We start from the raw sequence: 24,723 nt of genomic DNA, 5'->3' as shown, positions 1-24,723 counted from the left end.
CTCCAAGTTGCCAATTTCCATCCTTGTTTTAGCAAATACCAAACAGAGGTTTTATCTTTGATTGCTGCTCCTAACAATTTGACCATCACAAGACACCAGACTCTGCACAGGAGAAACACAAATCATTTCAATGATACAATTCCATAAAAAAAAAAACTTCTGCACCAAGTACCCAATGTGATACAAGATGGTGCAGTAAGAGGCAGAAACATATTTTATTGTTTCTACACACACCTGACCTGGGCATAACATCCAGTAAGCCAAGAAAGGAGAAAGGGCTCAACAGAACATCAAATTAGTGATAATGCATAATGTACCTTGAGCCAATACTGATGGAAACTCAGTTCTGCTATCATATTGTGCCTTCCACAATTTCCAAGCAACCCTTACTTCTTCTAATTGAGAATCTGGAATGCTTGTGTTTGCATCCAGTATTTCTACCCACTCACTCCAAGGGGACTTTGAAGGGTCTAAAAATCTAGACAGCTGAGGTAACATTTTAGAGTAATAGAAGTCATCAACTGCCTTGAGAATATCATCTGATTCCAACAATGTCAACATTTCAGGTCTTATTATGTTGCCTGGATGGTTTCTCAAAGCAAAATTGTTCCCCTTCAAAACCAAAACTTCTGATGGGGCTAGGGGTAAGACAATCCTTGAAAACTTGCATAACGACATTCTCAAAATATCATGTGGTAGAAGATTGCGTTTTATCGCAACTGCTGTCCCTACCATTTTGCGTATCTGAAAAAGAGCAACAATATAGGCTTAGACGCATACAACATATCTTGTCAACAAAAACACACATCACAACAAAGCACATGTAACTGAATAAAGACAAGAAACAACTGCATGTAATGAAACTCAAGAAAGTTAACAACAGTTCATTCTGCTTGGTCATTAAGCTGCCATATTGAAAAATCACTGGCCCTTTTTTTGGCTCATGCATGGACTCAAGGGCGAGTATCCCATATAGTTATGTATACAACAAGCACAATAAAGTTCTAACAAATTTTGGTGTATCAAATAAAAAAAGATACCAGTGTATTTTGCAGGATCCATAAGAAGGATTCACATTTATGTCCACCCCAATTGAAATGTATACATCAAAGCAAATGAGAATCATGGTAATGCAACTACAATACATTTCTTCCTGTGGACAGACAGATCCTTGCTTACCAAGTGGCACCCTTGTTCAATGGACAAGTATCCAGGTGTTATAAATATTTTTAGCAAGTTCAAGAGTGTTCCCTTTTAAAACGTTTTAGAAAGAATGAACAGGGCAAAATGATAGTCAAAGAGAATTACTTGATGTAACATGAATGACTCTCCACAGATGGAAACTTCAACATAATTCATGCCAAGCAACTTCTCCAATTTTCCACAATGACAGTGAAAAATCCTTCGGAAATGAGCAGAGCTAAGTTTATCTCTTGCATCGGGTTCATGGAGCCATCTTGCTTGAATTGGTATAACAGAATTGAGATCCTTTGAATGACTAACTTTCTCATTACAGTTGCCTTCTGGATTTTGATTTCCAGCCTCAACAATCGTCACAACCCCCTTCTCTTTACCGTTTTGTTCTCCATCACTTTCCTCAGACCCAGATATTTCTTTCTCACTAGAGGGCCTCCCTTTTTTTAAGAGACTGTCATTTTTTAACAAGTTTCTGGCAGGAGATTGTTTCCTGTACTTAGATCGTATTGTGTAATTGTGGAAAGGATGTTCTCCCTGCAACCCAAATCACAAACAGCAAGTGAAGAGAGCAGAATCATTGTCTTTTATCAACGGAAAACGACTAGATATCATAAAATGAAATCACTCATCTACTGAATTGGCACGTAACATTTTCTAAGTTTCGTGAACTATTTCTCCCAGTGAAACCTAAGGTCAGTCCTCTTAGGACTAATATGAAGAATAATTCTTTTTTTTTATGACAAGGAAACCCGCAGCCGCTACTCTTTGGGTGCACACAAGGTAAAACCCCTGCTCCTACGCAATAGCTCGCAAACCACACTAGAGAGCTCTTTAAGATACAGACCAGAGAAAATTGAAGTTTTGTAAGGTATGCCATACGAGCACAATACAAATCACTTATAAAATGAGGAATATAAAAGAAAATTTTAAAGAACATGAAACACAGCCATTAAAAGAAGATCAATCTAATAGACTTGAAAATACCTCAAAAGAATTCAGTATGTCATTAAAATTGGCTATATGGTACTCGATTTCAGAAGAAGTTGAATCATTCTTTATCCCGATGATTTCAGCAGGAATGAGATAAGAATACTTGCGTGCATTACACTCTCTTCTGGCATCAAACCTCCTGAAGCTCGTTTAAAATGAATTAACTATAAAGGAACAGAAAACAATAACTGCTATATCATTTTCAAACTGAATAAAGACATATCATACAGCAGACAGACTAACAAATGATCAAATCGACCAATATCATGCAACAATGTAATGAAGGAACCTCTCCCCCACCTACTAATAACTAACTGACACAAAAAGAAAACCATAACTGCTACATCATTTTCAAACTGAATTAAGACAAATCAAAGACAGCAGATAAGACAGGCAAATGGCACAAATTGACCAATATCATGGAACAATGTAATGAAGGAAGCTCTGTTCCACCTACTAATAACTGAAACGACTCAAAAAGAATACAAAATGTGAATTATGACTTGCGAGAACGGATGACATGGATCCCGAGGGACATGGATGTATTTTAGAAAAGAATACTAAATACTAGAAGTTTGGGAGAAAACAAAAGATTTAACCAAAATCAACATTTGGAGTAAACGAGCTCAGAATCGAGATTTGAAAGCTCCTGTAGGTTCAGAAAATGATTTAGGACTTGGTTGGATGGTCTCAAGGGACTCGGGAGTAATTCGGACACTTAGGTAGTAAACTAGTGAATTAAGAAAATAACAGCTTACCACGGTCAAATATATGCCTAGATGACACTGGATTGGTAATTTGAGTATTCCAACGGGTTTACAGGGTTTTTTGAAGTGATTTGCATATTTGGTTTCCATCCCAATGGATTCGGATGTGTTTGGGGCAGCAAAGGAGAGACCAATTTTTTTTATTGTTGGTGCCATCAATTGTTGTTCTTCACAGTTGCGTGGACTGTGCCATGGTCATGTAGGAGGCTAGGCTCATGACTCATGGTTTTGTGGGCTGGTAGACGCAATCGTTAAGGGGAATGTGTTCCAGGGGTCACCGTGGTCGCGTACGGGGAGTTCACAGCCGCAAAGTGCAAGGAATCAAGGACCCACGATCGAGAGAGGTGGGCCTGACGTTCATAGAGAAGGAATCTGGGTAGACTTATGAATCCCCACTTCAAACTTACTATTCAAATTACATTTTTGGGAGCTCTAAATCTCGGATTATGGCGATTTTTTAAACAATCAACTCAAATTGATAAGAGGGTAAGTATCTAACTTTGATTCTAGTATTTTCCTATGATTCCTTAATCCTAATTAGTGCTTTAATCCAATTTGGGGATCGATTAATGATTGGAAAGATCTATAGGCTTATGAGGGATCCAATTAATGATTGGAAAGATCTATAGGCTTATGAGGGATCCAATTCTAGAAGATCTTTATGGTTTTGGACACAGTGGCTCGACGTTAGATTTTAGTTGACCGAATTCTTATCATGTCAATACGGGACTTCATCTTCGACAATCGTATCCTCCCTCCAGCAAATAAGGTGGGGTGGGCAAGGGTATGACTTGATAATCGAGGAGATCGTAATTTTTAATAGACTGGGAGCTATAAAAAGCATTACAGAAAAGAAAGTCCATTCGTTGACATTGTGGCACTTGGTTCAAGGTAAGTTCAGACTTGACCTTCGATAGGGGATAGTTTGCCTTAATTAAACAATTAATGTAGTGTATTAAGGGTAAGGGTGTGCCTTATGAGGTGCTGAGAGGTTATGGAAACATCGAGTGACTTGACATGTGTTAAGTGCTTAATTAATTTAATTACTTCAATAGTTGATACGTAAGAGGAAATTCATGCTAAATGACAAATCCATTAATATTGATGCCAGATAGGCTTTATCTTGAGCTAATTGCATATAAGATGACATGATTACTTGAAACTCACTCTATGGAAATTTTCCTATCATGCTTTTATCTGGTGATTATAATCGTGATTGAGAAATTGATATGAGACAAGCACGTGGAGACTATCTGTGCTAAATATGAGTTATTGATCATAAAAGGTGCATGTTGAGATCGTTCGTGATGAGAATGATAGCACGTTGATATAGTATGCACTGCACGTGGAGTACGACATATGGACAACCCAGTTCTCCCCATGAATTGTTGGGCTGACCAACCCCAAGCCCATCCAGGTGTACATAGGTGTTGAGGATATTGATTTATTTGGTGTTGTCCATGAGTTTCCACTTTACATAATATGCATTGGATTGATATGCACATCTCCATTTGATTGAGTTGATTTGTGCTAAATCCCACCATATTAAATGATTTATTACATATCGATGAGTTATATCTTTCTATTTGTCCATTAACTATTAAAGATTATCTTATGTCTAAGTGTGGTCGTAAGCATTTCAAAGACCAACCCTCACCACTACTTTGTCGAGGTCAATGATTTATTCTTCTTGTTACATATCGATTATTTATTTGTTAGTTTCTATTTGTTACTCTAATGAACCTTTAGGGAAGGATCGATTCACGGGGGCGAATTATAAATCAACTCATTAAAGGGAGGCTGAAACCTTAGAGTTCATTAAAAGAGAGAACTCTGATCTCTCAACTCTTCAAAGGGAGGCTGAAACCTTAGAGTTCAATGGAAGAGAGAACTCAGCTTTTTGCTGAAAAATGACTTAACGATTTATTCATCAAGAGCCCTTTTAAATAGGAGTCTTATTACATCAATAGGAAATCTAATTCTTATAAAAGTAGGAGACCTAAATCCTATTCCAAACTAATAACTATAACTTAACCTAATCCTTATGAAACGCATCCACAACATTACCCCCCCTCTTACGTTGAAAAAGCTTGTCCTCAAGCTCGAATTTCACAATAATCATCCAGAAAATTTGGATCAGTATCAACTTATCCAATTCCAGCCCTAGCTTGAAGTTGACATTGATAAATTTCGACTCTATCAGTTTGCTGAAACATGACTAATCCACCCATCAGGTTGCTATTTTCATGAGGTCCAAGTCGCTGAAATTCTTCCTAACTCATTGAGTCTTTCGCTCGTTTAAGTTGATAATACAATAATGGTGCTAGTCCGAACATGTGAAATCCAGCACACTAATATTTTTTTTGCTTTCGTTTATGTTGATTTTTTTCAAAAGATTGTTCACAATGATGTGCCCGAATTAATGGGTTATTGGTGCCATTATAAGTAGGTGGTGTATTGCCTTTTGTAGCAAGAATTATTGATCTGCTAGTTGTTTGCGCACTATTTGACTCAGGTTTGTGCAGTGTTGTAAAAAGCGCAGAAAAGAGCGCTTAAAGCGAGAAGTGAGGCGAGGCAAGGCCCCTGCGCTTTTATTTCATGAAGCAAGGTAGCATTGAAAAGGCGCTCGCTTCTACTATAGAAGCGAGAAGCGCAAGAAAAGCAAAAGCGTAAAAAAGCGCACTTAATTTGAAAAAGTGCTAATTAGGGTTTCTTTTTTTAAAATTGTAAGGTTTTTTTTTTTTAATTTCTGAAATCCTTATGCGACTTAATATACCTCTTTCGCGACTTCAAATTTCTTTTTTGGATTGCTGCGAGACTAAGAAGCTGCGACTGCTGCTATAAGTTCTCTTCTTCTTCTCTTCTTCTCTTCTTCTCTTCTTTGCGACTGCTCTGCGACTTTTTTTTCTATTTTTGGTTGCTGCCACTGCTGTAAGTTCTCTTCTTATTCTTCTCTTCTTCTCTGCGAGGCTGCTGACTGATCTGCTACTGTTTTTTTTTTTTGGTTGTTGCTGGGTGTTTTCTATATTTTTATTGCTGCATTTTTTTTTCCAATTTCTGTTTGCTGCTCTGTTTTTCAATCTCTATTGCTGACCTGTTTTTTTTTTTCAATTAATATTACTGCTCTGTTTCTTCCAATTCTTTTGCTGCTCTGTTTTCTTTTTTATTTCTATACAGTGACTGTGATCAGTGATGTGTGTATGCTTGCTGCTCTGTTTTTTATTTTTATTTCAATACAGTGTGACTGCTCTGGTTGCTGCTCTTAAATCTTAATAGTCTTTATTTTTCTTACTTAGTAAATTTGTTGTTTTGTTACTAAGTGACACTTCATTTTTTTTTTGATAAAGTTAAAGTTGTATTCTTCAACATTAAGGGTATGCTGGCTACCTCCAAAAAGTTACAATCTAAAACCATAATTACATAGATCCTAGGAAATCTACCAACTATTCTACTTCTTCTATACCATCTTCTTTACACCAAAAAAACATGTAAATGAAATTTTCTTTAACTTTCTGAATAGAGTTAGTAATATTTTCATGACACCTAAGGTTTCTTTCTCTCCAAATAGCCCACCAGACACAAGTAGGTACTATAGACCACCATCTTTTTTGGGTCTTGCTGCCCCCCCCCCCTCCTCATCCAGCAGCTCAAAAGATCAGCAGTATGTTCTGGCATCACCCAGGGCTCTTGAGAAATGCTGAGAACCATGCGCCACACCTGGCCAGTAACCCTACGGTGTAGGAATAAGTGGCTAAGTGGCTGTTAGTTTCTTACTTCTCATGACAAAAAAAACATCTGGAAACAATCTGGAAGCCTCTTTTCTTGAGTTTTTCCTGAGTGAGACATGCCCTTCTGATGACCAACCAGGTGAAGCATTTCACCTTGGTTGGGGTGTTGCCCTTCCATATTTGTTTCCATCGACCAAGAATTCCCCCAGAGTGAGTCATGACCTCTCTCTTATACAGTCTACGCACAGAGAGCTTATCATCAGAGTTATGTTTCCATCTTATACTATTTGCTTCTGTAGTAAGGCCCGTGAATTCACCCAATTTGAGTAGCAGTTCAGCAATTCTATCCACTTCTCAATCATTTAGATTTCTCCTGAAAGTGAGGTTCCATCCCTGAGGGGACCAAATCTCAGCAATTTTAGCCTCAAGATTGGTACAAAAAGAAAAAAGATCAGGGAAGACCGAGTTTAAACACTCTTGTCCAATCCACTTGTCCTTCCAAAAAAATATTCTGTTACCCTCTCCCACCTTGACCACCAAATTCTCCTTTAGACTATCCCATAAATTTCTGATTTATCTCCAAACGGATACCCCATACGTGCTATCTACTACATTAGACACCCACTCCTCCATCTGCCCATACTTGTTGAGAAGAAAGGGGTATTTATTACAAAAAGGGAAAGGGGTATTTATTACAAAAAGGGAATTAAATCTCAATACAATCGTTGGGAAGGGGGATTACAAGGGAGCTCAGCACAACAGTAAATGGAGCAAGAGAGAAATGAATGTAACCCCAGTGAGAATTCAATGTTGACAGTGTCTTCCAATGTAGATGACAGCAACATGTTACGACGATGTCTCGTTGGCAAGTTTTGTGGAGAAGGAGATGCACCAATTTGAAATGAAGTGCATAGATGGGCCCAACAAATGTGGAAAGGAGCTCATAATATTCAGGTGTACAACATGAATGGCTTCCTCTTCCTCTTCGAATTTCAGACCAGAAGGATGGCTGAACATGTTATCATGGGTGAATGGAAGAGACAAGGTCTATTTCAAAAAAAAATGGAAGAGACAAGGTCTAACCTTGAAGCTGGAATGGTGGTCTCCAACGATAGGAGTCATCCCAGATGAAAAAAGGTTTGATTGGTTTTGGATTAGGGTTTTAGGGCTACCATTGCAACTCTGGAACAAGGTAATGGAAAAGATAGGTGATGAATGTGGAGGGTGGCTACAAAACTTAAGAGGAGACATAAATTAAAAATCATCTGAGATGGGCAAGAATCAGAGTTAGAGGACCAAGGGAGAAGATCCCGACGAAGTTAATGGTTCTTACCTTAGCAAGTAAGGACATCTCTTTTCGGTGTGGGATAGACACCGGATTCCATGTTATAACTCACATGGTCTATATGTCGGTTAAAGGTAAATCTCCCACAATAATGAACTAAGGTTACTTCTAGAAGTATCTCACAAGTGTTTTAAAGATGTTTAGCATGCATTGATCGTGCTTATGATTTATGTTTTCTAACCCTTTTTAACTTATGATTTAGCTTGGTCATTGCATGTCATATAAAGTCCCTTTTTCAGATGACTTCATACACTTGTGCATTGCTATCATATTAGTACATTCCATGTACTAATGCATACTTGTGTCTACATTGTTTCTCTAATGTAGGGTCGGACACTTCCATTCTGCATACTCGGGGTTAGTGATCCCATAATGAGCTTTGAAGATTGGTGAGTCCTCATGGTCCAAGGACCGAGACTCCTTTATTGCTTTTCATGTCTTTTCCTTTTAGATTGTTGTATGTGAGGTATGGGTTATGTCCCAATCACTCCTTTGATGTAATAGATGGTTTGAGACTTATGTTTAGACTTCCGCTACTTGTGTCAAACTCTTTTATATGAAATGCTACTTTAAAACTCTTTTGCTTCTATTATCTTGTATGATGTACGCTAAGTGGCTTGTGTAGGGCGTCTCGGGGTCTTATGCGTCATGTCAGGTCTAGGGTGTACCTTGGATCATGACAATAGAGGGCAACCAAAAATATGGAGGAACTTATGAAAGAGTCCATCCCCAACCCAAGGTAAAATGTTTTGCTTGGTTGGTGGTTAAAAGAGAATGCCTTAACCACCTTGATTGGAATTTTTTGCTTGAGACCCTTTCCAAAAGGGATTTGGAGGCAGATGGATGAAGTTCTGCATAAGCACAGCTAAATTCTCTATCCTTATCAATGGCACCCCTATAGGATTCTTCTCCTCACAGAAAGGTCCAAGGCAAGGAGACCCACTATCTCCTTTCCTTTTCATCATTTCCATGGAGAGCCTAAATGATATGTTGAAAATTGCCCAAGAAAATAGTTGGTTGAAGGGATTCAAAGCTTCACATAGGGAAGGCTCTAACTTGGAGATTACTCATTTGCAATATGTTGATGATACATTGATCTTTTGTGAGGCCAAGTAGGAACCAACTCATTATTCTCAGGGTCTTTTTTGTTTTTTTGAGCAATCTCAGGGTTACACATCAGCTGGAATAAGAGCTTATATCCAGTAAATGAGGTTCCTAATTTAACTTCATTGGCTTGGATTCTTGGTGGAAGTAATGGGGAGTTACCAAGTGTCTATCTGGTCATGCCATTGGGAGATCAGAATAGGTCTATAGATATATGGAATGGGGTGGTAGAGAAGTGTGAGAAAAGGTTGGTGAACTGGAAAAGTCAATACCTCTCCTTAGGAGGAAGACTTAACACTAATCAATAGTGTTTTGGACTCGATGCCTACTTATATGATCATCCCTTTTCCCTATCTCTGATGGGGTCATTGAGAGATTGGATGCTCTAAGAAGAAATTTTCTCTCGGAAGGAAATAGTGAAACTAAGAAATTTCACTTGGTAAAGTGGGATGCACTGACTCGGAGTAAACAAAAAGGGTATGGGGGTGAGGAACTTAGAAACTCAGAATCAATGCCTTATGATGAAGTGGCTCTGGAGATTTGCATCTAGTAAGTTAGCACTCTGGAAAGAAGTAATCCAGCTGAAGTATGAAATGGCAGATCATTGGATCACCAAAATCACTTATGGAATCAATCTTTGGAAGTCCATCAAGAATCTATGGCCAAAGCTTAGAGAGAATTGCAGTATATGAACAGAAGATGGCAGGAAGGTTCTTTCTGGGAAGACAATTGGTTAGAACAAGCTCCCCCAAGGGATACCTTCAATGACATTTACATCCTAAACCAATAGCAAAGGGCCATTGTGGCTGAAGTTTGGTCAAATTAGGGATGGAATTTGAGCTTTAGAAGACCTTTCAATGACGGGGAGATTTTGAGGTTAGTTGAGTTCTACAGCAAATTGGAGCAATTCAAAGGAATTTCAACTGACTAAGATAGATTGGAGTGGCAGGGCCACAATCATAGTAGATTCAGTGTGAAAGAGGCCTACAAAAAGTTACCCTTATGATAATCAGATTGATGACCGGCCTTGGAAGCTTATATGGAAAGTTAAAATTCCTTATAAAGTTTCCTGTTTCACTTGGCTATTAGCTAAACAAGTTGTGTTACGCAAGAAAATCTCATGAAAAGGGCTATCCATCTAAGCCCTGGGTATTTTTTTTGTGAAGAAAAGGCTGAGACAGTAACCCATCAATTTATACACCGAAGGATTACCTTTCAACTATGGGAAATTTTCCTTAAGTATGAAGGGTCTGAGCTGGGCGATGCCAAGCAAAATAGATTAGAAGATCAGGAGCAGTTAGGCTAACATTTCGGATCATACGGATAGATGGAAAATTATACCAGCTTGCATCTGATGGGCTGCTTGGACAGAAAGAAACCTCAGGTGCCACCAGAACAAGAGCAATAGCATCCAGAAGATGAAGATGAAGTTTTTAGTTTTGTTTCATTTTTGGTGTAAATAGGAGTATATGGAAGATCTAGAATCAATTATAGATGTCTTAAGATCTTTGTAATTTTTTTGTTAAAAGGGTTGAAGATCTTCTCGATACTCCACCTCAATTGTAATTAGGAAACCTGTAACTTGTTGTGGTACAGGTTTTAGATTTTTTGGAAATAGAATACAAGTTGTTACCTTCTCAAAAAAAAAACATCCATCTATCTTATTAATAGGATGTCTTCTTATGTTCTAGGTTTTAAAACCTCTTTGAGTATGTTCAAGATATACTTTCCTACGTCTATGTTTATCTTTGAGAGTCTTTGGGAGTACTGTATTTGTTCATGTCATGACCATAATAGGAGTAAACTTGATCCAAGTACTAAAAATGTGTTTTTGTTGGCTATGCTCTCAGTCAAAGGCATACAAGTGTTATAACCCAAATACTAGGAAGGTTATTGTCACAATAAATGTCACACTCTTGAATCTCCGTTGTTTTTGGGAACTCACTCATCTTCACGGGGAGAAACATAGTGAAGATTCAAGGGATAAAAAGGAGGATCTTTAGAGAGATTCACTCAATTTGTAAGAAAACAAGCACACACTCCAGGGCAAGCAGATCATACCATGTTCATTCGACATTCTCTCGAGGGAAAGACAACTATCCTGATAGAGTATGTCGATGATATTATATTTTTATTTTTATTTTTATTTTAAATGGGTAACTCGTATTCCTCAACATTAAGGGCTATGTTGGCCACCTCCAAAAAGTATTAACAGAGGAGAGAAAAAAAGAAAAAAAGAAAAACAGAAATACTTACAAATAACCTACGAAATCAACTAATTGGATTTCCTCTTCTACCTCTTCTATATTTTGTTCTTTACACCAAAAACCTAAGGAAGTAATTACTTTCCATTTAATCTTCTGTATTGAGCATTCTTTTCCTTCAAAAATCCTCTGATTCCTTTCCTTCCAAATATTACACCAGATACAAGTATGTACTGTCCTCCACCACTTCTTTTGACTCTGGCTGCCCCCCCTTCTGATCCAACAACTCAATAAATCTGCTGTGTGTTCTAGCATACACCAGTTTAGGCTAGCTAAATTGAAGAATAAAGCCCATACTTGTGTTGTTACTTTGCAATGCAGAAATAAGTGTTTGTTGGTTTCCAGTGCGTCTTTGCATAGTAAGCATCTAGAGGCTATGTTGATGCCCCTTTTCTGTAATGCTTCATGCGTCAAACAGGCTCTCCTAGCTACCAGCCAAACAAAACACTTCACTTTAGTAAGAGCCACACTCTTCCAAACAGCACTCCATGGCCCTGTTTTCCTTCCTCCAGTTACTGATAGACCCCACTTGTACAATCTGTTGACAGAGAATCTTCCATCTGGGTGTTGTCTCCATAATAGACTGTCCGTTTCCAAGTTAGTGTCTGGAAAGCCTTCTATCATATTCAGTAGCTCAATTACCCCTTCTATCTCCCAGTCATTTAACAACCTTCAAAATACCAAATTCCACCCTTGTTGAGACCACATCTCACTGATTTTGCTATCCGGATGCATACTGATAGAATAAAATCCAGGAAACAACCTTTGAAGAGATCCTTGACCAATCCAGTCTTCTTTCCAGAATAAAACCTTATCCCCCCTCCCAACTTTAGTATTAACTTCTAGAGTCGGCGAAAAGCTTCTGATAGTCCTCCAAACTCCGACTCCTTGGGTATTTTCCTACCGTCGTTGGCCACCAGAATCCTTGCCCACCTCATGTGATTTTTTATCTTTGTTTCTTCCTCAGTTGCAATCCATCCTCCACAGACTCCTCCAATTTCTTGAAAGACTTTCTGAGACCACAAGTGCAGGGGAATGCCCACCACTCTGATCCAAGTTTCTTTGCATGTTAAAGAGTTGGGGATGCTTCCTATTAAAGGGTTCCACCATTCCAGATAGAAGTTGCAGTTCTTCCATCTCCATTGCCCTTGTAAGGTTTGCTCCGCCATGTGTTTGTTTGGAAATTCAACCATTAAGCTTGTAGATGTTGACACCAAAAGCTTTCTTCGAGTTTGTTGAGGACCACCTTCTAATGTCAGCAAGTGTTAGCTTTTCCTTCAACTCCTCTCCGCAAGAACCAACTACACATCTCTTGAGTAGGCTATCTGCTTGATCGTCCATTCTATCAGTCACTTTTATGTTGCCATTCCTACTCTTTATCTCAGCAGTACGGAGACTTTGTGACTGCCATTTACTCTCTCGTACAATTGCTGCAAAAGGGTACTTGGCATCCGTCACTCTCGGAGGAGGTATCTGTACCTTACTCCTCTGCCATTTAATGAACCTTTCTATCTTTAATGCAATATCCATCCACCCAACATTCAATGTTATCTCAGGAATGATTAAGCCAGACCTTCCCCCTCCATTCAATGAGATTATGCTTATAAATCTCCCATGTTGATTGCTCTTTCTAGTGCAAAAAAGGTCTGACTCCTTTTCTGAAAATCTCCATCTCCTGATCTCCTTCTTCTGATCTTTCGATGCTTCTTCCATACAAAAGCATATCCATTCCATAGCTTTTCTGCTCACAGTGGACCTTCGTATCATCTTCCTACTCCTTTCCACCCATTCATACCATTCATACCATTCAGACATGCCATTTTCCCACCTTGTGATATCCAATGACATAAACCCTGCGTTGAAATAGATCCTATTGTCCTCCATGCTTAAAAATAGAATTTCTGGTTGAGAGAAGTGCTCAAAAGGGCGAAAAAAGAGTGACCACAGAAGGTGATAAACTCAGGGAGGTGAGAGAGAGGTTTTCCAGTAAGGAGTGCCGGAAAATGTCAAGAAAAGATGTTTCTCCCTCCTAGGAAGTAGGAGAGAGAAGATTTTTGGTTTTCGTGCCTGAGAGCATTTTTCTTTTGATAGAGTTAACTAATTGTCGATGATATTATACTTACAAAAGATGATTTGTCAGAAATGAAGAACTTAATAAAACAATTGGCCTCAGAATTTGAGATCAAATATTTTGGTCATTTGAAATATTTTTCTTAGCATGAAAGTAGCGAGATATCAAGTGACGGCATTATTGTGTCACAAGAAGTATGTGCTAGATCTAAGAGACAGGGATGAGTGGTTGTCGTCAAGCTGAAACACCTATTGATACGAATATAAAATTCAGAAACAAAGAAGGAAACTGAATTGACCAAAGTCAATATCAGAGACTAGTGGGGAAATTGATCTACTTGTCACACACTCTGCCTGATATAGCTTTGTTGTAAGCTTAGTCAGTCAATTATTGCACTCTCTAAAGGAAGAGCACCAAGAAGCGGTCTTACATGATTCTAAGATATATAAAAGTTCAGCCGGGAAAGGATTGTTTTTAAAAAGCATCAACATAGGGGTACTGAAAGCTTTACCGATGCAGATTGGGCAGGTTCTACTACTGACAGGAGGTCAACGTCTAGATATTGTACATTTATCTAGGGAAATCTCATGACTTGGAGGAGTAAAAAGAAGAATGTCATAGCCCGTACCAGTGGAGCCCACGGTCGTTTTTGAGCGTTCGTGAGTTGGAGATTTTGGGTGAGCTGATGGGCAAATCTGCAACACCAGATTCTCTTTCTGTTTATTTCATTATTGTCTTGTTTCGTTTCTAACCGTGCATCACTGCTTTCAAATTTATGTTGATTACTCTTAGAGACACCTATATTCATATCACCAGATTTCGGGTGTGATTCCATCATTTTCCGCATTTATGATTATCGAAACTCAGTTATGACTTATTGTGATTCACATGTTTAATTTTTTCTGCTTAAATTAAATGGAAATTGAATAAAACTGGAAATGGTTTGCCTATCGGGTTGGGGTGTACTGCCATCACGGCTTAGGGATTTTGAGTCATGAGGTTTACCCATATTCAAGTAACTAAAGCACTACCCAAAACATAAGGCACTGAACAACTGATCAGCAGAAAGGATAAGAAAACATAATAATGCACATAACAGTCTGCACTAGAATGCTTTTGATGCTATGTCATAGCCTTCCAATTAATGAAGTACATTAGGGAGTATTTTCTTACTTTATGAGTTATGCTTGTTTCAGGTTAGCCCAACAAATTTACTTGCTATAACCCGCAGGAAGGAAGGAAATATGTTTTTTTTTTCACTTCTAACCTTAAAATCTGCAAATTTACAAGTTTCTTACAAGCAAAGTTACAAGTTTTTCCTTCACAATTAATGATAATGAAAATTCAATTCTCAACTAAGAACAGAATGAACAAAAGTCTCTAGGTAAATGTGCTTCTATCTGTGGTTATCAATTGGACAAGAACTAAAGTGAAAGTCACACGCTAATTCAGAAATAAGAGAAAGAAACTAACTTTTTTGAGGGTAGAATACTGAAAACTCTGATATTCTCTGGAAGACTTGAGTTCACACAATTAGCAAGAGTGATCCCATTTGGATCATCCTCCCATGCATCTGCAGGAATCTCCATTTTAAGAGATATCATTGTCGCCAAGGAATGAACCTAATATGTATTTTTGAAATAAAATCAGCATGATGGCAAGAGAAGACATACTTTTAGGGGGGAAACAAAAATAAATGTGATGCGCAAGTTATTCTAAATCTCTAGCTTACTCCTTTATCGGTTCGACTACTTCTCGCCCAGCCAATTTTATATAAATTTCCAAAATTACTGTCTCGAATACCACCAGCTTTGAAGATAGCTTTTTCCAGTTCACCTTCAATGGCTGCATTACAGAACTTGCAATGGTTTAGTGAAACCCCACACATGGCATCTAGACTAACGAAACATGTATACAAGTCAAGTTTTATGCAGCAGGTAAAAAAATAGAGGATTGCCAAAGGGAAGGCTAACTCAAATTATCATACACAAAATATTGAACAAAATTCCACGAAAAGTTCTCCTCCAACAAAGCACATCCATGAAGCAGATGACCCAAATTTACAAGGATAATTATACATTAAACCCTGCAAGTTCCAATTCACTCGATAATATGTTTACTTCAACACCCGGAATGCTAATCTCCCAAGCAAGACAATCCAGCAACCTAGATAAAATTGCTACTAGTGAATACATCAATCATAAATATCACTAAATAGTCCTGTATTAGTATATAAGCCATTTCCAGTTGTACTTCTATGCTGAATATAATGAGTAACATTAAGTGAAACCCAATAAAAGACCACCAAATATCAAGAAATAGTGGGAGTTTGCCACTAGTTATCATAAGTCAAGCAAATCATTAACACCTTGAGAAAAATTCTAGGACAAAACAAAAGACATAGCACTTCCATTCCATTTCTTTTTCTCCTCTCACCATAGAGAAGGTTGGAAGTAATTATTTTTAAATTTTGAGCCTTGGGGTTTGCTCCCTTTCAAGGTCTCAAGTTCGAAACCCACTAGGTGCAAACAATTTCTGAGGGCCATCGGACTGGGTAAAACCTGAATTAACCGTGGTGCACTTGCGGGAAACTCCTTGCCGAGGGCCTGTGCACCCCGGGATTAGTCGGGGCTCAAAGAGACTCGGACACCCGGTGCAAATCAAAAAAAAAAGTAATTATTTTTAAATTGGTATCATAAAGAAGGTTGGAAGTAATTGAGAAATGTAAAAAATTAACTTCTAATAAAGTATTATAATTTTCCTGTTAGATCTTTTAAGAACTGAATCATAGCATACAGGAGAGAAATATCAATTTATTTCAAAAAGTAGCAGGTAGATAACTGATCATGAGCCCATTTATTGTTTTCTAGTAATATGTTCAGCCAATGTTAAGTCTAGATTTTGATGAATATTTACATTCGGAGTTCATCTATTCTCTGTCTCTTGTGATATTCAATTCTTTGATCCTTCGTCTTAAGTTATAACATTTGGTATATAAACAAGAATCCTCTCCTCCAATCTAAACTTTGGCAATGAGTGGAATAGCTGAGGACCATACCAAAAATACCTTTTAACAACTAATGTGGGACATTTATATTTGGTAACCAGTTCTAGGGTTTACACATGAATTGAAATTCCTTTATTTTCTTTTTTCCTTTTTTCATTTGAGGCAAGGGTCTTTTGGAAACAGCCTCTCTACCTCCACGAGGTAGGGATAAGGGCGTACACTCTATACTCCCCATACCTCACTTTGTGGGATTTCAAAGGATATCTTCTTGTTGTTGTAATCTTTTAGAAGAACAAAGTGACTCAACGGGCTGAAGAGTATATTCAGCAGAAAGTGAAGGCTGAATAGTGGACCTAATGCAAGGAGAAAAGTGGCTCAAGAGCCGAAGGAGTATTCTTGCCGTCTATGTTGCTCGGACTCTCCAAAAATGTTGCCGCACCAGTGTCGGATTCTCTGAAAATGCACAATTTTTGGAGTATCTTACATGCACCTGTCGACATTTTTGAAGAGTCCGAGTAGCATAGCTTGTCGTACAGTTGGTGTCTCGATGGGCTAAGCTGAGAAGTGGAACTCGGAGCGACTGACAGACTAAATTGAGAGAGAGAGCACAAAGATATAAAACAGATGAGAGCTAATGTATGTTGTTGACTATGATAACATGTGAAAAAATCTGACCATTCAACACTTACCAAAAAAATTGAGAATCCAAAACCCAGAACAGAACCATTACAAATTACTTTGAGAACACTTTAACATGTTTATTGCAGCAGCTATGTTTTGATAAGCTTATGCTCTCTCTCATCGCGTCTGCAAGCTTCATCCAACAATATGTTCCACGATTTGATGGTCATTATGACCAGTGTTTCAGCAGAAAACTTTCTAAAATCAAAAGAAAAGTGGAAATAGCTTTAAGAGTTCACCACAAGTGGTCATGTGAACAACTGAAGCACAAAAGGCAGAGGTAGACTAGTCGAAATCAACAAATCTGAAGGCTATAGGCAATAGATCATTTGATCTTCGAGATAGTTCTTTCCAAAGTCAACTCCAAGCACATATGGACTCTTATCAAAAAAGTACCCAGGTTCTTCTGTCACTTACAGGTAGAAACTTCATGCACTCTGAATTGGCACGCTACACCAAGTTTGAAGCTTCCAGGAAGTCAAAGAATCAGTCAAGAATATGGTGATAAGGCAAAAAGATGTGGTAGGATCCTCAAGCCCTTCAAGTCTCTACTCAAGTAAGCATACAGAACAACAGCAAAGAAAGAATTTACCCAGGTGAAAAAGTGAAATCCCCTAGTACATGAAAGAGTGAATAAGTGTTTTTGCTTTTACATAAGTAGAAGCCTTCACATCCTAGCAAAGGTAGTACATCACGAGATGTGTGGTAGGTGCACATCAATGGTTTAAATCATGTAGTGGAACCAGGTTTTATTTAAGAAAGGGTAGGGGCAAGCCCATTATCCACTGAATTTTTTTTTTTTTTGTTTTTGTTTTTGAAAAAGGTAACTTGTATTATGAACAAAAGGAATACTCAGAAAAGTATTCCAATAATACTTACAACAAAATTACAGAGGGAGGGGTGTCCCTACTAAGCTTCATAAATAATCTAAAATACTAGGAATATCCTCTTCTTCTTGAGGATATTCGTTTTTGTTAGAATATAAATAGGTTTATACAATCCTATTAGAATAGGAATTGGTTTATACAATCCTACAAGAATAGGAATAGGTTTATACAATCCTACAAGAATAGGAATAGGAATAGAAATAGAAATAGGAATACCAAATAGTATCCTACTTGGTAAAGGATTGTATTCTAGGGCCTCAATGTAATAATGTAGACACAACAACAATTCAATAATATTCTTTTCCTATATTTCTTACATGGTATCAGAGACTCTACGAACTTGGTAGAGAATTAAAGAGCTTCCGCTGCCGGCGGGTGGCACCCATATATGCTGCCCGTCTGGCCAATGATTATGTTAGCAAAAGTTGGGTCACCGTGTATCTATCTGGTGACTATTTTCTCACATCTAATTTGTGTAGCACTGTGCCATCATTCCGGTGACTACTTTCTTATATCTAATTTGTGTAGCACCGTGCCATCATTCCGGTGACTACTTTTTCATATTTAATTTTTGTAGCACCGTGCCATCATTCTGGTGTCTACTTTTTTGTGTAGCACTGTGTCATCATTCCAGTGACTACTTTTTCATATATAATTTTGTAGCATCGTGACATCCTTCCGGTGACTACCTTTTTTTTTGCATATCTAATTTGCGTAGCACCGTGCATCTATCCGGACTACTTTTCATATTTAATTTGTGTAGTACCGTGGATTTTTCCGAACTATTTTCTCATATCTGAGTTGCATAGCATCATGTGTCTTTTCAGTGACTTCTCAGATTTGATTTGCATAGTTCCATTCGTCTTTCCGGTGACTCCTCAAATCTGATTTGCGTAGGGTTGTGCCATCATTCCAACCCTACCCATATTATTTCTCTTTTTCAATAGGGTCGTTCCATCAATTCGAACTATCCTATATTATTTCTATTTTCTAGTTGGGTTATGACATCATTCTGACCCTACCCATATAATTTTATTTCTTAGATTGTGACTACTTTTAGCCATCAAATCTAATACTCCGGCATATGAGCATGTTCTGGCCAGTTTTTTCGGTGACTTGTTTAATATCGACTGTCTATTGATTCCAACATGAACCATGTACTTTATACTAGATTTTGAGCACTTACAATGTTCGCTGCATTGTGAAGAAGTCTATATGGAGCAACCACCTAATGTTGTTGCTCAGGGGGAGTTTAGTAGCCTTGTATGTTGATTACGTAAGTCACTCTATGGTCTGAAACAGTCTTTGCAAGCTTGGTTTGGGAAGTTCCAACACTGTAATTTTATCACTTTGTGTTTTATCGGCATTATGCATCAAATTCAGTATTTCATGAGAAGATCAAGCACATTGAAATTTATTGTCAATTTTGTGAAGTCGAGTGATCAACTTGCAGATATCTCACCAAGCCCCTCATCGGTCCTCGTGTTAATTACATTTGTAACAAGCTAGGTACATGAATTGTATGCACTAGCTTGAGGGGGAGTGTTAGAATATAAATAGGTTTATACAATCCTATTAGAATAGGAATAGGTTTATACAATCCTATAAGAATAGGAATAGGTTTATACAATCCTATTAGAATAGGAATAGGAATAGAAATAGAAATAGGAATACCAAATAGTATCCTACTTGGTAAAGGATTGTATTCTAGGGTCTATAAATAGGGTCTCAATGTAATAATGTAGACACAACAACAATTCAATAATATTCTTTTCCTATATTTCTTACAGTTTTTACACCAAAAAAAGAAAAGGACTAGACAGTTCATCTTCAGTTTCTGCAGAGAGCAACTCTTGTTTTCGAAACATCTCTGGCCACTGAATTTTATTTTTTTTGAGAAGGTAACATTATCATCCACTTACTTTTGAAGTTGTAAATGTCAAATTCTCAATTATCAAATCAACAACAACTATGCGTCTATGCCTCAATCCCAAACAAGTTAGGTTGGTCATATGATCCTCACTGGCCACATGATGGTGGTGCTCAAGTTTCAAGACCCTTCACTCGTAGCAAAGCTAAGGAGCTAAAAGCATTGGAACTACTTATGTCGAAGTGGGGGGCATCAAAGGACCACTTGGAGAAGTCCACTTCATACTTCACATTACTTGGGTAGAAGAAAGATCAAGGAATAAAGCTCGGACTTGAAGAGGGAAAAGAAAAGAAGGTTGGGACAAAAAGCTGGAGCAAAATGTCACCACATTTCAAAACGCGGAAATGGGCTAAGAGGAGTGCCAAGAAGACACAAGAGAAATGTCTCCACGTTTTCCAATCATTGGATCTTTTCCTTCCATTCTGCCCTATATTTTGCTAGATCCATACGAACTCCAAGAGATGATAAGTCTTTCAAGATAGTGTGCTTCCACATGATTTTAGGTCTACCTTTTTATAAATCTTCATTCACACTAGTTCCACACTTACAAATCGGTGCATCTAGAGGTCGACGTAGGATATGACCAAACCATCTCAAATAACCTTTTCTCATTTTATCATCACTACCAACACTTGCAACTTCTACCGGATATAGTCATTTTTAAGCTTATCTAATCTTGTATTACACCAAGAGGAGTGCCAAGAAGACACAAGAGAAATGTCTCTACGTTTTCCAATCATTGGATCTTTTCCTTCCATTCTGCCATATTCTTTGCTAGATCCATGCGAACTCCAAGAAATTACAAGTCCTTCAAGATAGTTTTCTTCCACATGATTTTAGGTCTACCTTTTTATAAATCATCATTCACACTAGTTCCACACTTACAAATCGGTGCATCTAGAGGTTGACGTAGGATATGACCAAACCATCTCAAATAACCTTCTCTCATTTTATCATCACTACTGACACTGGCAACTTCTACCGAATATAGTCATTTTTAAGCTTGTCTAATCTTGTATGACTGCACATCCACCTTAGCATCCGCAATTCCGGAACACTTATATTGTGAATACTTTTGACTTTAGAGACCCAACATTCGCTCTCACACAATATTGTTATTCTTACAGTTATATAAATTTTTCCTTTTACTCTTGTAAATATCCTTTTATCACATATTACTCCGACAACGCTTCTCCATTCAACCATCTTATTTTATTCTTAGTGTAAATCCTTCATTTATGTCATTTCAGTCTACTTTAACATCAAATCTAAATATCTTAGTTGTCTACATCTAGGCAACGTAGTCCGATCCAATTACAGCTTAACTTCACTCTTCTATGCCATAAATGTCAAGTAAAAGATGTTCGAAAAGAAAAACAATAAAAGATGTAGCTGCCAAAGACTAGTGGCACTTGGGTTGCACTAACCATATGTGTGGTAACAAGAAAATTTCCTCAAATTGAGAGAAATCTTCAGAGACAATGTGAAATTTGGAGATAACTCAGAACTTCCCAAAATAGGAAATGTCAGACTAGAATTGAACAAAAGGGATACAATTGATTTAAATTCCTTATATACCCTTTTGACCATGCGGAGGACCTACTAACTAAGCATCTGCTAATAGAAGCCTATCAAGTGAATTAAGGATGTCATGTGCAAAAGATAGAATTTCACATTTGTAGCACAAGTAAGCAAATTATGTTGACTAAGTTGTGATGGGATGGTTGGGATCCCTCCACCCTTAACCAAAGGTCTCGAATTCGAGCCCTGGGTATGGAAAAGATCATGTTGGGAGCGCTGCCCCAAGAAATGGGCCCTGCAATGCGCAAATTCGGATTAGTCGGGATCCAATGCGAGTACTAAACACCGGGTGGGAACCCAAGGAAAAAAACCAGTCATGTTGAACAGTCATGTTTTACTTCTTTTTATTTGGTGAAGTAATTAAATTGTATTAGAAGTCATCAAGGAGATGCAGCGGTTACAGCTAAAAATAAAATTGCTTCAAACAGAAAAAAACAAAAAAAAAAAACATGAAGCTAACTGAGCAAAAACCTGCAAAGCAGCCAAAAAGATACCCCCTTAAACCCTTCTGTGTTAGAATTAGGGAGCTAACAAAATCCAAAATTATCCATACTATTTAAGGGGGAGAGAGAGTGACATGAAAAGACTAACTAAACACCTAGTCTTAATGGTATTTATGGGAGTTGATATTCCATCAAAGGCCAAAGCATCCGCAGTTCCTCTCTTTCTAAATGCTCCAAAAAATTATTGTTGCAGTCACCCTCCCGATCCTTTTGATGGTGTTGTCAACTCTCCACATATACAGCTAGCATAAGCAACTTTGGTGGAGAGGGGCATAACCCATTGAAGGCCAAACAATGAGAAGAAGAAATGTCATATGCCAGCTGTTATGGGACAGCGCAAAAAAAGATGGTTGACACTTCCATTGTCTTGTTTAAAGATACATTATCAACTAAAGGAGACAGCTTGGTTGGGGCTTTTCAGATATGAGCACTTGCATTTCGAGGAGAAGAATTTTTTACAATACAGCATAGTCACTGGTATTCCAAATTTACTAGAATCTGGTATTTGAGAAGATAGTGTCATTGGAAGAAGCACAAGGAGTCTTTTCTGAAAAGGAGGAACTCAAAAATCAGGATTAGTGACAGAACTTGTCCACTGAAATAAATATTGGTCTATAACCGAACTTCAAATAGTGGAAAAAGGTAATATGCGACATTTATGATTGAATAAGAAGAAAATCTCCGAGTAATTTTTGGACAAAAATCCAAAGCTTTCAAGATGTTTAAATAAACAGCAAAAAATAACGAAGCAGGAAGGAGTAAGGACCATAGTATGACTTGCAGTATTTTTTCAAAATTTTATGAGTTTAACGGGATTAAGAGATAGATAACGGCGACCTACACTCCACAGCAAAATGAAGTAGGTGAAAGGGAGAACTGAATCATGAATATGGTGAGAGTCTACCAGGATTAAGAGACAAAGAAATTATAGCATGAAGCAGCATTGAAGTGTGCACATTCTCAGTAGGAGTCCCAGCATTTGCTTTGTAAGACATGAGACCCAAAGAAACTTGAAATGGAAAAAGACTTGATGGGTGTTGTTATTTAAAATTTTATTTTGCATTGCTATTTTGTTGTTGTTGTTGTTGTTGTTGTTGTTATTTTGCATTGCTAATGCACACGTTTGCATTGCTAATGCACACGTACCAAATGCAAAACAAAGGAGAGAAGTGTGTGATTTATGGCTAAAAAATTGTACAAAAACTGTCCTGCCTCAGTATATCGACAAGCATAATTAGCACGGAATCTTTTACAAGGAAGAGCTTTGGTAGTGGGACAAAGACAAAGCAAGGCATCATATGCCTAAAATACTGATGCCAAATAGCAAACCCATGGTGGAGAAAGCTGCATGATATATAATAGCCCAAGGAGGTTTAACTTGTCATGCAAAGCTACTCGTGAGACCTCACCAGAGTGTGGATACGTTTGAATGGTAAATTATGAGGTAACTGAAAAAACTAAATGTATGTCAGAGAGCATTCAAAGTAGGCAATAAAATGAGGAGATGTCAACCATTAAAAGACTTCAAGTTCAACGCCAAAGATCGAAAATAGTTTAGGAGAATGGGTGTTCAAGACAAAAATGAAGACATAGACAACGATCAAGTAAGACTTGTAGCAAAGGATCCAAATAGGAGAGTGAGAAAGTGTATGCACCTGTTAGCGAGGCATTATACAATCAGATTGATATGCAATTGAAAGCTCAATATGAGTAAGAAATGGTAGTGTGATCCAATTTGCACTAGCATGAAATTAAACAAGGTTTCCATAACACAAAGATATTGATTGAACGCCAATGAGATAGTAGGAAGTCTGCTACATCCCACGCTCACCTGACATATGTATGCAATCAGCCTTATGCTTATCAGTATGTAGATGGACAAACCTAAACAAACTTTATGTCCTTGCACCAAAGCACATTGTGAGATATTATTGAGGCATCATAACCAGTCAGGATTTTGTGTAGAGTGAAGGAGGAAAATGGATGTTGATGGGTTTATGATTACATAGGGGACCTAGTGTCGGTGACGTAGCTACCCTTATGTCAGGGTGTCCAATTGGACCTTCGTCGGAATATTATACCGTATATACAAGTAAAATGATAAACAAAATGGCTAAATAACATATTTTGGACACCCTTGACACAACAATAGGATGTAGCCTAGTGGTTTCAGGCGCCTAGAAAGAGTAAAGACACACAAACTTAAAGTGTTTGTGTGTTCGAATCAATGCTACTGATAATAGCACTAGCACTCTTTATAGCTAAGTTATTGGTGAAGCAATAATAGTTAATTAAATTGAAAAGAGAAATAGGTAGAATATCTTACTGGAGAGTTGATGTTCATCTCTTTGCATTTGCAAACCTGCAATAAACAATATTAGGGGAAAAAACAACATTTAGGTATATGAGCTTGTGGTGAAAGAAAAAGAAAGGACCTCGATAATCAGAGCCCACGTATCCCACGCGCATCACAACTTTCTTTTTTATGAAAGGATCCCATTTGTTGCTTTGCACAGATAAGTCTTCAGGTGATGTCGAAAAGCACCGCACTATCTTTAGGGTGCCTGAACGTGAAAATCTCAGATTTGTGACAGGGATTTGAGGAAGCCGCACACAAAGCCCTGCCATGACACACGCAACTATCCACAATCAACATTCACTGCCCATT

At 37.8% G+C, this 24,723-nt stretch overlaps 1 protein-coding gene across 2 annotated transcripts; it reads right to left on the bottom strand.

Annotated features, from left to right (window-relative positions):
• On the bottom strand, window positions 1-24,723 carry LOC125861771 (putative tRNA pseudouridine synthase). Of its 2 annotated transcripts, XM_049541635.1 has the most exons (8): window positions 24,491-24,722; window positions 24,382-24,417; window positions 15,199-15,311; window positions 14,940-15,088; window positions 2,182-2,326; window positions 1,309-1,731; window positions 318-744; window positions 1-102 (listed from the first exon to the last, which is right to left on the bottom strand). In XM_049541635.1, the coding sequence occupies exons 1-8, from the start codon at window positions 24,681-24,683 to the stop codon at window positions 86-88; spliced, it is 1,503 nt and encodes a 500-aa protein (XP_049397592.1). In that variant the 5' UTR covers window positions 24,684-24,722; the 3' UTR covers window positions 1-85. The 2 variants fall into 2 exon arrangements, with proteins under 2 accessions (XP_049397592.1, XP_049397591.1); XM_049541634.1 differs by lacking the exon at window positions 1-102 and having other exon boundaries at window positions 280-744; window positions 24,491-24,723.

This window comes from Solanum stenotomum, chromosome 4, assembly GCF_019186545.1.
Source record: "Solanum stenotomum isolate F172 chromosome 4, ASM1918654v1, whole genome shotgun sequence".
Classification (NCBI taxonomy): Eukaryota; Viridiplantae; Streptophyta; class Magnoliopsida; order Solanales; family Solanaceae; genus Solanum; species Solanum stenotomum.
This window is presented reverse-complemented; position numbering and strand designations above follow the sequence as displayed.